Source organism: Mya arenaria, chromosome 17 (genome assembly GCF_026914265.1).
Source record: "Mya arenaria isolate MELC-2E11 chromosome 17, ASM2691426v1".
Lineage (NCBI taxonomy): Eukaryota > Metazoa > Mollusca > Bivalvia > Myida > Myidae > Mya > Mya arenaria.
This window is the reverse complement of record NC_069138.1, coordinates 19,679,894-19,693,072: the sequence shown is the minus strand read 5'-3', so window position 1 is coordinate 19,693,072 and position 13,179 is coordinate 19,679,894. Positions and strand designations below refer to the sequence as shown.

The 13,179-nt window shown below is 33.7% G+C and overlaps 1 protein-coding gene across 1 annotated transcript in view; it reads left to right on the top strand.

Annotated features, from left to right (window-relative positions):
• The window catches only part of LOC128223248 (uncharacterized), a 93,645-nt gene that overhangs the window by 17,562 nt on the left and 62,904 nt on the right, over positions 1–13,179 (top strand). Inside the window, exons 3-11 of the mRNA XM_052932538.1 lie at positions 1,284–1,994; positions 3,187–3,264; positions 3,459–3,578; positions 4,780–4,854; positions 5,800–6,023; positions 10,312–10,557; positions 10,921–11,011; positions 11,382–11,455; positions 13,023–13,106. Of these exons, the coding sequence (XP_052788498.1) occupies positions 10,434–10,557; positions 10,921–11,011; positions 11,382–11,455; positions 13,023–13,106 (373 nt within the window). The 5' untranslated portion in view covers positions 1,284–1,994; positions 3,187–3,264; positions 3,459–3,578; ... (1 more) ...; positions 5,800–6,023; positions 10,312–10,433. The remainder of the gene's footprint in view (positions 1–1,283; positions 1,995–3,186; positions 3,265–3,458; positions 3,579–4,779; positions 4,855–5,799; positions 6,024–10,311; positions 10,558–10,920; positions 11,012–11,381; positions 11,456–13,022; positions 13,107–13,179) is intronic.

The window sequence follows — 13,179 nt, the reverse complement described above, 5'->3', positions numbered from 1 at the left end:
TTCATTTGCATCCTTAACCTCCAATTACTTCCTTAGCAAACAATGAAAACCTAGGAAACAACATACACTTACTTCTTAAGCAACCATTGACTTTTATAGCAACAGTCGACTACCGTTGACATCACATCTATTGTCCCAGGCTGAGTTCAACCAACTGATTATATCTTGACCTCGCAAAAATATACGTGATTTCCCTTTTTCAAAGGATCGACCTCTAATCAACCATCAATATCATCGGTAAAAAATGAATCAAGGGAGCGATAAAGGGGCAACGTTGTCCTCTTGTTTTTACAGTTTTTTACGACACATTTTGTAATTTATGCTTTAATATTTGCATAATAATGCCTCCTGTGTACTTAGAAAATACTGAACTATTGGTATTGGGTGTAGGGGACTACATTTGTACTTCCACTTGGCTTCTGGACGTCTTAGACATTTCCAATAAACGGCATTATAGATAAACGCGTCTACTAGATTATTTTATTACGCATTATATAATGTTTTTTTTTTGTTTTTACGTTATTTCACTTCCAGTTCTTGATTTAACCTGACGTTGTGTGCTAACATAACTTTCATCTTCGATTTCTGAAACCATGTGCGATTTTTCCACATCTTTTCAATGTAAAAAAGAGCAGTTATTTTTCTGCAAAAGCAACGCGAGATATTGAAGTTTAGGAGCGTATTCGGCTGCATTAGTTAAAGGTTACTTTAGTTTGCAAAGTCCCTCGTTTGCAAACACAATTCGGAAATCGTTTTTAAAATAAAACTTATTGTGTATGTGAGAAACCATATAACGAGAATTAAATAAGGTGCTAACATGTATTTATTACGAAATATGTTAACGAATCCGTCTGAAATGTAGTGAGGAACATTTGATTTAAAATGTTTCTTACATAGGATTAAGGCAATAAACTGATTATTGTTGTTGAGGTTTTTATAAATTTTATTGGCAAAAAATCTTTAGATCATCTTAGATATATGTGTTACTTATACACCAATTAAAGGATATCCATTCTAAAATATGACTGAACAGTTTCTATACTTTTGCAATATTCTGCCAGTTATAGCACATATGCTGTAACATTGGCATTTGAATAGCAAAGTACGAGCCCAATTTATCGCCCCTTATTTGTATCACTTCAAACTTCAAACTTCAGCACAACACAACCATCCATGCATGGGTTCATGGTGTGTACTTATATATCAATATGTACTGGGACCTTCACATTTAGATGCACTATTATGATAATATCATTAAATTATAAAAACTCATATTTTTGCAGATATTTGAAAATAGTAGAAAGGCAGTCTCCTTCAGCGTTTTTTTATACTTTAAATGGAAAGGGACGTTTTAATTCCATTATGGATGTATTTATGTCCTAAAATATAAAACAGAATGGCGGAAGCAGAAAACCTTGAAAACGAAAAAGAATATTTTACACGAGTTCATCTTGCCTTGACGGAATGTGGTACAGAAGTTTTGTGTAAACTGTTACTGAAGAAAGTAAAAGAGCTTACGCCTAAGGATCACCCATCAATGCCATGGTCATTAGACGAATTCTTGCACTATAAAAAGAAGGAGATTTTGTCAGCTATTGGCAAAGACAGAAGCAAAGAAGATATTATCTATCCCTATAAAAGGGACACTGATTTGCAAAAGTGGGACATCTCTATGTTTGTTCACGTTATCTTAACTGCATGCGATTTTGATGCAAATGATCAAATACATAGACAACTGAAACATGACATTTGTAATCTTCGAGACCTGAGGAATAAAGTGTCCCACAGGCAAACCCATAAATTGACAAAAGCAATTTATCAGTCTTACTATGGGCGCATGCAAGGTTCCGCCATTCGTATATGTGAATATATGCAAGAACCGAATTTACAAGACTCCTTTCAAACGAAACTCGATCAATATAAATGCCTTGGACATGTTTACGTAAATGGGTTGATTACGGAGAACCACAAAACTGAAGAGGTCATACACGAAGGTAAGAGCTGCTTAAAATAATTATTCATCTTTGTTTGTTTTTATATATTTGGATCATAATATAATGCAGATTTTCTAGGTATAAGAGGATTAACTGATGTTGAGCTCTAAGACTGATTAAATACTTATACACGATTTTTATCCCCCGCCGAATCGAAGGTTTCGAGAGGAGGATATTGTTTTTGCGTTGTCCGTCTGTCCGTCCGGAACAATATCTTGGTAGGCATTAATCAGAAAATGTTCAAACTTGGTCAGAATGTTCTACTTGAACAAATCTCGACCACTTGTAAAAGTGGGTCACATGGGGTCAAAAATTAGGTCACTAGGTCAAATTTTAGAATTTGGAACAAACTAGAAGCATTTTAAATGATATTCATGAAACTTAATCAAAATGTTTTTCTTGATTAACTCTTGGACGTGTATAAAACTGGGTCACATATAATTGAAAATTAGGTCACTGTGTCAAATCTTAGAAAATCTTGTCAGGAACCATATCATGGTAATGAATGGTCAGATTATGTTTAAACTCGGTCAGGATATACCCCTTGATAAAATATAGACGCTTGTTAAAGTGGGTCACATGGGGTAAAAAACTAGGTCACTAGCTCAAATCTTAAAAAAATCATTAGAGGCAATATGTATGGTCTATTATACATAAAACGTGATCAGAATGTTTCCCTTGATGAACTCTTTGACATGTTTAAAACTGGATCACATGTGATAATAAAATAGATAACTGGGTCACATGTGACACAAATTAGGTGACTATGTCTTACAAAAACCTTGTCCGAAACCATTTCATGGTAGTGACTGGTCGGATTATGTTCATACATGTATGACTAAACACATGATAATATTTCTAAACAGACTCAAACTTATATCCAACGTACGTTCATAACGATCCATTTCTCGGCAGCAATATTACATGTTAATATAGGGATATTCCACCTACTTTTCATTTCCAATCCATGAAGTTTGCCTAATCAGGCGGAGGTTATCAAATCAACGAATTTGCTTGTAATATAATTAATAGTTAAGAGGTTTTGGCTGTAGGCTACATTTGGGGTGCTACTTCACCAAAGAATGACTATGTGTACACATACGTTAGTTTAAACTGTGACTTCAATTATGAACGAAAAGGTTTCGCATACATTCATATGAATTGTGGTAATATTCCACTATTTTAATACCAGGTGATGGTACAGTTGAAAGCAGTTTGCAGCAAATAAAGTCCATCATTCAACAAAAGGGACTAACAGTGAATATACCAGGTAAACACATTTATTATGTTACCTTCCCAAGATGAATTGATTGAAGAGATTTAAATTAAAAAGAGATTGCCGTCTTCTATGCAGTTTCAGCCACGCATTTTGGCATTGTCTTTGTAAAGAAATATTGTTTAATCATTCATCAATACAACGACTTTGCAGAATGTTCTTTTTTGTGTTTTTGTTCCCTTTTTTAGCTGTGGATGTAATGCTGGTGCTTCAAAACTACAACAAGGACAATGAACAGGCTGTTTCAGAAAGTCTTCATGCGCTATTTTCAGAAGCATTTTTGAAGGAAAATATCTTGGAAACAAGCGGTATGTTTATTGAGTGATTTCATCTTAATTGATATTCAGATTTATCCAAAGCCAGCCACCGCTACTTTCATAGAACAACATAAGTAAAACTTGACTTCTAATTCCACAATCTGAGTATACTTATAGCTGCACTCTCACAGGTTGACTTCTTTTATATTTTGGTCTTAGAATTTCCGAGCTTTTGCGTAAATGTCTTGACATTAGTTAAATAAGAGTACTGACAAAGATCAGATGGCAGTTTTTCATATTCATGTTCAAAACTTTGTTTTATGCATTTTTCGTAAGTAAAGCTTTTAGCCATACAACATTCTTTGTCGAAAGGAAACACGAAAAACTGCAATCAGGTCTTTTGTCTGCAGTCTTATATTACTGGTCCTCAGGTATTAACACAAAAATGGCTCAATCCAACACAAAAAAATAAAGAAGGCAAAACAGTCAATCTGTGAGAGTGCAGTATTAATGTGTTGCCTAAGGACCAATGGAAAATGGAAACTATGCAATGCGAACTCACCTTTGATACCATATGATTTATTTATATGACTGTTCATCAACGTTGCTAAATAAGAGAAAAAGCACGCATATTTTGCAATGAAAGGAAAACACACAACATTAATTCAAAGTTTTTTGCGTCATTTACTAAGTAAAAGCTGGAAGATACTAAGTCATTGCTTAACGATTGAAAATGGGCGGATCGAGCACCTCGAGCGAGCTTCTTCTCTACCAATAGTAATTTTTAGTTCACGTCTATCCATTGGATGTTCTTAACTTGACAGTGATTTGAATAAAAAATAGATCTTTTTTATAAAAGGTATATAGCGTCTTGTTGGGTTTATAATGTTTGACAAACGACTATAATGGATTTTGTTTTTCAAATCAGTGGCTATTATTGTTGTTGTTGTTTGTTATTATTTATTGCTGTAACGTAGAATCAGTTTTTTTTCTGTGAATTACCGCCAATAATTCGTGCATGTGTATGACTAAAAAGGTGTATTTTTTAAACAAAACACTTATATGTTATGTATTATATTTGTTTTACAAAATCCAAACAGTGACAAGTTAAGTTATGTTTGAATGTATTTTTAAGGATTATAAAAGACATATACAAGAACGAATTAATGAAAAAAATGTATAAACTATATTGTATATTTTTTATAAACCTGATCTCGCTTGAAGAATAACATTTTAATTCAATATTTTGCAGAAACACTTCACTGTGTGGATTTCCGGGCAGATTTAAAAAACGAAGTGTTGTCGCTTGTACGAAAATTATTTCAAGGTAATTGTAAAAAGAGACATTTAATGAAATGAATTTTATTTAGTTTTTGTTCAATATACCGGTGGGACGACATGATCTGTTTTCTTTAAAATTCCTCGGGTAATAAAAATCAGTGTGATTGTTGCACTTCAAGCTCCTCACACATCCTGTGCTACACAAACGACATGTGGTGCTTTTGAAACACATGCATTATTGATTAAAGATGCTATCACTGTTAACCGGAATCGTTGCCGGATTTTTTTCTCATAATGAATCTAAATTATGTCATAACAATATAAATTGACAATATACTGAAAGTGTTACATGCATTAGGATATTAAAATAAAGGACCAACAGTAGTGTACGTACTATTGACCAATGAGAATCGAGCATTATTCAGTCCGAATATGGTTCAAAGATTGATTGGTTGCTGACAATATTTTTTGAATAATGAGTGTCAAAGTTTCGAGGGTTTGATGCGAAATGATCGCCGATATGTCTCTTGTGATCAGTATGATTGGACATTCGTAACTTTTCTCGAGAATTGAGACACATTCCTTTTAAAGTTTTGTCAAATGGTTTTGACCCCATTTCCCATAAAGTGATTTGACTCAGAAATTTAAATAAAAGTCGATTTTCACCTATTTTTAAATAATTGCATAGACTTAACATATTGACCCTAAATTCGGGTTCTTGATTTAAACAACATTAGAATATACACTATTTCATACATTTCTTTTTTAAAATCTTCAGTGTGTTAGTTTTGCAACAATGGTTAGGATAATTTGAACATTGCTTGGTTATATTTAGATATAAACAAAAACAAAGATTAGGAAGAATGACATGAAGTTCGAATGTGTGGTGTTAGTTTGCTTATTAAAATAAAACAAATGGACTCTTACCTTTTTTCGCTGAAATTTGGTTTTATCATTCATTTATTCAACGTAGTATGTATTATGTTGACAGAAAAGAGAACCATTGCGAGAGTAAGCACTGGCTGTCTGATCCTGACAATACAGTGTCCAGATTTAGACAGTGTTATATCCCTCATTCAAGACAGTATATCGGGAAGGCTGACGGATCTATTTTCGTCGCTGGAAGAGGTTATGAGAACTGATCCATCAAACGAGAGTTTTGATGTGTATGCTGGCATCACAAAACAAACTGTTGGAGTCTCCTCAACACACTATGTATGTATTTGTTTATTCATGTGTTTTTTTAAAGCTGTCAATATTTGTTTTTGTTTTTATTGTGACTGAATTGTTTTAGATCTGCTTCAGGCAACACCAAATAAGTATATGTTTGTCGTAATTAAGCCAACATGTCGAAGCCTTGAAGGAAATAAAAATTAAGATTGATAACAGGAACGGGCGATATTCAATAACAATGTAGAAGTGTTTATTTATATATTAATACAAATATAACATCATTCTTCTTATGGCGTAATGTTGAAAGTATATGGAATGGAAAACCAACAGTTTAAAAAATATTTTTCAGAATGTGGTATTATTATGATTGATATTACAAGTTATATGTTTAGCTTACAAATAATATAATAAATAAGAAATTATGTTTTGCAAAGCAGCAGTAATTCCTTCAAATTGATGGCTGTATTATTTGCAGTAGATAAAATGTTAAACTGATGATATAAATTTTGTGAAATCGTTTGGCATAAGATAACTAATAATCTGGAAATATTAAGTGTAATAGTCATTAATTCCTGATACAATAACGGGGTACGTTGTGTAAAAGATGTCTTTGATGCCAGCTTTTATGCCCCCGAAGGTGGGCATATTAAAATCGCACCGTCCGTCTGTCCGTCCGTCCGTCCGTGTGTCCGGCTCAATAACTCGTGTCCGGGCTGTAACTATCCCTTGTGTAGACATATTTTAAAATAACTTGCCACATGTGTTCCACAATTAAGACAACGTGTCGCGTGCAAGACCCGTGCCCCTACCTCAAAGGTCAAGGTCACACTTAGTCTTTATTCACAATGGAGTGCTGCATATAGGACATAGAGTATAGATTGTCGTGTCCGGGCTGTTACTTTCCCATTTAAAGACAGATTTTAAAATAACTTGCCACATGTGTTCCACATACCAAGACGACGTGTCGCGTGAAAGACCCGTGTCTCTACTTCAAAGGTCAAGGTCACACTTAGTGTTTATTCACAATGGAGTGCTGCATATAGGACATAGAGTAAAGATTGTCGTGTCCGGGCGGTAACTTTCCCTTGTTTGGACAGATTTTAAAATAACTTGCCACATGTGTTCCACATACCAAGACGACGTGTTGCGTGCAAGACCCGTGCCCCTACCTCAAAGGTCAAGGTCACACTTAGTGTTTATTCACAATGGAGTGCTGCATATAGGATATAGAGTATAGGTTGTCGTGTCCGGGCTGTAACTTTCCCATGTATGGACAGATTTTAAAATAACTTGCCACATGTGTTCCACATACCAAAAGGACGTGTCTCGTGCAAGACCTGTGTCCCTACCTTAAAGGTCAAGGTCACACTTAGGTGTTTATTCACAACGGAGTGCTGCATATAAGGACATACTAGGGTATAGGTTGTCGTGTCCGGGCTGTGACTTTTTCTTGTATGGACAGATTTTAAAATAACTTGCCACATGTGTTCCACATACCAAGACGACGTGTCGCATGACAAACCCGTGTCCCTATATTAAAGGTCAAGATCACACTTGGGTGTTTATTCACAATGGAATGCTGCATATATAGGGACATAACAGTGTCGGTTGTTAACTATGGGTGGTATTTTTTATGTTTAGAGGCAATTTAAAATAACTTGCCATATGTATTTGACATGCAAAGGCAAGATCAACTTTTCATGTACTGACCTTGTTCATAGGTTCATGTCACAATCGGGGGCATTCGTCACATACTGTGAAGCTCTTGTATGTATCAAGTTTTGACAAAAAGAAAATGATATCAGTTTTCAATACAAGCTCTTTGTTAATAATAAGGATATTCCAATCAGTAAACAAATATGGTTGTAACAATATGAAAATATCTATATTTATTGAAAAAAATGTATATAACAATTTAGCATAGAATATTAACAATAAATTCCTTATTATATAAAATGAAGTGGTTGACAATAATTTGTGTTCTTTTCGTGAATTGCTTTAAAGAATACTGTTATATTTATTTTGAAATTGCAATTAAATGCAACTGGTATTACAAGATATAAAACAAAAGTGGAAATGTTGACTCAGTTAGAAATCTTAATATTTTTAACGATAAGCTACCTCAGCTGCGTTGTGTTTATGACCCTCAGGTTCTTAAAGAAATGTTATTGCAGCATTTATTTCCCTTACAGTTGTGCTTTTTGGCATTCGCTTCCATTATCTTCGCTTTATTCCCTTCGCTTTCATTTCGTGGTGCATTAGTCGCCTTCACATTTCTTATAGTGAACTGTTGATGGCTTTTGCTTTCTTGACATTGTCATGCCTGTGGCTTTGGACACACACAGTTGTGTATACGGGACTTTTGGCTGCCGACAACAGTCGGTTAGTTGCCTTCAAGGACATTTTAAGTGTGCTTTAGTGATTTTCGCGTCCTTTTCAGTGGACTGTTATTGGCATAAAGTTCCCTCACATTGGTGCTAGTGGTTTTCGCTTGGTGCACTAAAGTATGTAAAAGTCCTTTAAATCTCTTACAACGATGTGTCAGGAAATTTTGTTTTCTTTGAGAGTGGGAGTTGGTGGTAATGATTTTATTTAAAGGGTGATTTTTATTTGTCCGTGCGTTCGTGCAGTATAAACGTTCTGCCGCGATTTTGCAAATCCATAAGCGAATTTGCAAAATAGCAGCCGAGCGTTCATACTGCATGAACGCACAAAAATAAGAATATATCCTTATATTTACATTTTCCCTTTTTATTTCTTTATTTTTTCACATAAAATAGTTCGAGATCAAGTCTTTATGATAAAGGGGACAAAACGTGTATAGCAAATGCAAATGGTAAGAACAGTTGTCGCCCTTGGTGTATGAGTTAGGCGTTCATTTTATCCTCCGCATTATAAATAGTCCAGAAATAATTTGCAGAAAAATATAAATTAAAATCATTTAACATTATTTTTAATTATTTGTAGTTACTGTAAAATATCTGATTATTATAATGATTTTTGTTGTAGTATTTTTGTTTTAATCAATAAAATTATCGATATATTTTAACTCCTATTTTACATATGCATGGCCCATGCGAGTGAGCATTAAAAATGAGGTGACGGTGATTTTATGGATTACTTTCAGTTCAAGTCAAAAATAGCGTCACTTTTTTTTTAATTTGTAGGTTAACGTTTTCCAACAAATTGAAGTTTAATGTTGTGCTAGTCTTTTCGAATTGACAATTTTAGGCGATTGTTCTTACTCGACAAATACTTGACACTTCAACAGTTATTCACCAGCGCCCAATCAGAGCGTTGATTTCTTGCCCTACAAAAAACACGATAGATCGACCGGTTCATGCAATAATGAACTCATATTTTATCGTTCAGAAAATAAAGTACCAATATAAATATTTACATTTGTGCGTTTGTGGTATGCGCTTTCTACTGTATAGCGCTTTCCTTTCAGTGGTGGATAAGTGTCCTATTTTCACTGGTGGTGGGTTAGTGACAGTTGTGCCTAAGGGGCCTTTTGCTTTTTCTTTATCATAAGCGTCTATGCTTCTCTAACAATTGCGAATTAGTGGCCTCATTTTTTGGCGTGAGTAACAGATCCTTAACCTCCCTTACAGTGCGCGTTCGTAGCTTTTGATTTCCTCTTTCTAGTGTGATACTTGCCTTCCCTAACAGTGGCGCTTAGTCATACTTACATAACTTACGGTGGTTCATTAATGACGTTCACTTCCTTGGTGGTTTGTGATCATCGCTTTTCTCAAACTTGTATATTAGTAGGGTTCGCTTTCCTCTCAATGATGTATTGGTAGCCTCTACCTGCCACTATAAGACGAGCAACTAAACCTAGTTCTTGATATTAGGAGTATCGAGATATACTGGCATTTGCTTAAATCTTTTTTTAAATGATTTGACAATAAATCAAGATTAATAATTATTACTTGATTATTATATGAATTGTTTATTGAATAACTATGAGTGATCTAATTGAATATCCATGAATGGTTCAGGCCCACGTAGACCTCGCCTTAAATCATATAATTTCAATGAAAATAAAAATCATCAGACACAAATTATTACATTTATTGTCAGTTTAAGCAACAATCTGGTTCACAAGAAACCATTTCTCGTCATTTAAGTGTGTCATAAAATGACATAAACGCTCTCTTAACTGAAGATAAAGAATTAATTTCATATTGGTATCGCCATTGTAGAACTGTGTAAGGTAGTTGTCTGTAGCAATTCAAAGGTCTCCTTTATTATTGCTTACTTTTAAAAAGTCAATTGATATTGGTCATTATCTGAAAATGTGAATTCCAAATGTTTTTTTTTATAGTTTGCGATGTATCGAAGGCATGCTCTTATAACAGTTTCACCATAGAAAGTTTAATACAAAACGAGGGTGTGTCGATTAGAATTTTAAAATTCCTTGGGAGCGTTCATGAAAAAGAAGAAATAATGGAACGTATTTTGTCGAATGAAAACAACGAAATAAGAATGCAATTGACAGAGAAGCTGAAACAATATATTTCGCAGCCTCGATTGGAAATGCAATGTTTACCACATGAAAGAAAGGGCGAAGGTAATGGTTCGTTAATGAACAGCCAAGCAAAATACGTTTAGTCTTAATATGTAAAATGCAAAATTTGTGAAAAATAAACTATCCATTTTTGGTGTTGTTTCATGAAATTTGTTTTTTTTTTAAATTAAATACTTTTCTATTTCTTTGCATAACAAATGGTTTTTGCATTAAAACTGGAAACCATTTGAATTCTTATAAAGCCAATTAAAGATCGAACAACTTTGCTAATGCAGAAAAGTACTGGCTTCACTGGTTGAGGTAAGATAATTGTAAATAACGTAAATTCAAACTACTCAGCTTTCGTTTGACACAGCATTATCACTGCATTTATTATATATTGTTGCTGATGTCTTCAATGTACAGCATTTCGACACAAGGACGTTGAAACATCATTTTTGACGCAGCACGATGATGATTTTCAACAGGCATTGAACGAGAGTTTTGAAATTGACAGGTATTTAATTTATTTTGATTTATTGTAACTATCCACTTTGCAAATTGAGCACGTTTTTCCGACTAAACTGCAATTTATTCTATCTAACATATCTTTTATTTTATTTTAATTTGATTGGCTGATTTGCCTTTTGAAGAATTTGTAATTGATTATTTTGCCTCTAGTAGATTTACCTGAAATATCGAAAATTGGTTCCAAGAAAGTAAATGTTTTGAATGAATGAAAATGTTAATCATGTCCTGCATGCAGGTTCCACAATTTACCATAAGGAAGCGTTGCAAATGAATGAATCGTTTCAATGAATAACTCAAGACATCATTTGCAAAATTAATGTGAAATTACTTTTTTCAAATCTTTAAAATTGTTTAAGGCTCATGGAAACAAATGCGGTTCCAGAGGACCGTTGGCGGTTGCTAAGGTCGCCTTCATGTATGGCCAGTTCAGGTTAGATGTGTCTGCTTTAATATATTTTTGAAACCAACGAAACGTTTCACACTAGGAACACTGCATAACTGTGTGCACAAAAATGAAAGAAATACCTTTAGAGTTTTTCGGTGACACAATAACCATATCCATGCCAGATGTTTAGGATCAAACGTCAATTCTTCCATAATTCTATCGCATTTTTCCTTCGAGGAGAATGACTTCTCTAAGATTTTCTTCTCCGTAAAACTTTGTAAAAAACGTTGAATTCAAACGAGAATGCCACCACCCTGTACTGTGCTTTCCACAGTGTAACTGCGTTGTCAACATTTGTCGGACACTTGGCAGACTAGAATAACATTAATTGAATAAATAATAAATACACATATTGATCAAACAATATAACGTTGTTCAATGCAATGTCTACTGCTGACAAGTTCCAAATACTGTTTACTATTTACAATTTACAGAATTACTCTTTAAACGGTCTTTATCCAAATATTTTTTTGAAAAAAAAAACATATTCAGATACTTATAATGTTAATCTCCTTACAGCGGTTACTTCCCTTTGCCGTACAGTTACAACTGCCACCCGCAAAGTACATGATGAAGATCAAAATCACGTGACGTCAGAAAGTTAAACATTACATTGAAAAACATAATATTGTTTTATGAATAAATGTATTTTTTTATTAATTCAATTGATTATATTCTAGTCTGCCAAGTGTCCGACAAATGAGGGCAACGCAGTTACACAGTGGAAAGCACAGTACAAGGTGGTGGCATTATTGTTAGAATTAGACGTTTTTTACAAAGTTTTGAAGAGAAGAAAATCTTAGAGAAGTCATTTTCCTCGAAGAAAAAAAGAGGACATATGCGATAGATTAATGAAAGAATTGACGTTTGATCTTAAACAACCTGGCATGGATATGGTTATTGTTTCACCGAAAAACTCTAAAGGTAAATCTGTCATTTTTGTGCATACTGTTATGCAATGTTCTTAGTGTAAAATGTTTCATTGGTTTAAAATAGCAGATTCTTTTCTCTAGTTGACCAGATTTTGATAAATTAATGAATAAACATGTTCGGAAACTATAATGTATATTAACGATATACTTATTAAGAAACTATACCTACGCCACTCAAACTTGAATGCTTTTCAGTTCAAACTTTCATACTTTGTGTTTTAAAAAAGCCAAATAGTCAAACAATCAAATATAAACACAACACAACATAGCTTAATCGATAATTTATGTTTGTATCAAGTTTATTGGAATACGAGTCTAATTGGTCTTTTTAAACATAACCTCACACTTTACCCAACCTTTATAAATTATAACAGTCTTATAGGTATACGGCCTAATAATGAATACATCAAGTCAGGAGAAAAAAAAGAAATGAAAATAGAACGAAATAATTGCATGTGTTGTACAGTACTATTCGAAATATTGAAACGATATTATTTGAAAATTTCTAATAATTATATATTTCGAAAATGTTGTGTGTCATCAATTCTAAAGTATACAAACTGTACCTAATAAATTCTAATTTTAACTTAGTTTTCGTTTGTAACTGGCTTGTGTTTCAGCAGATGGGGGAGTGGAAGAATTAACAACGGGATCAGCTTCTGGACAAAAGACATTTGATTTGAAAACAAGATTTCCGGAAAAAGGTAACTGCTGAATTGCCAGTAATAACGCTCTATTATTCAGATGTGATTTTAGGTGAACTATACATACTAAATA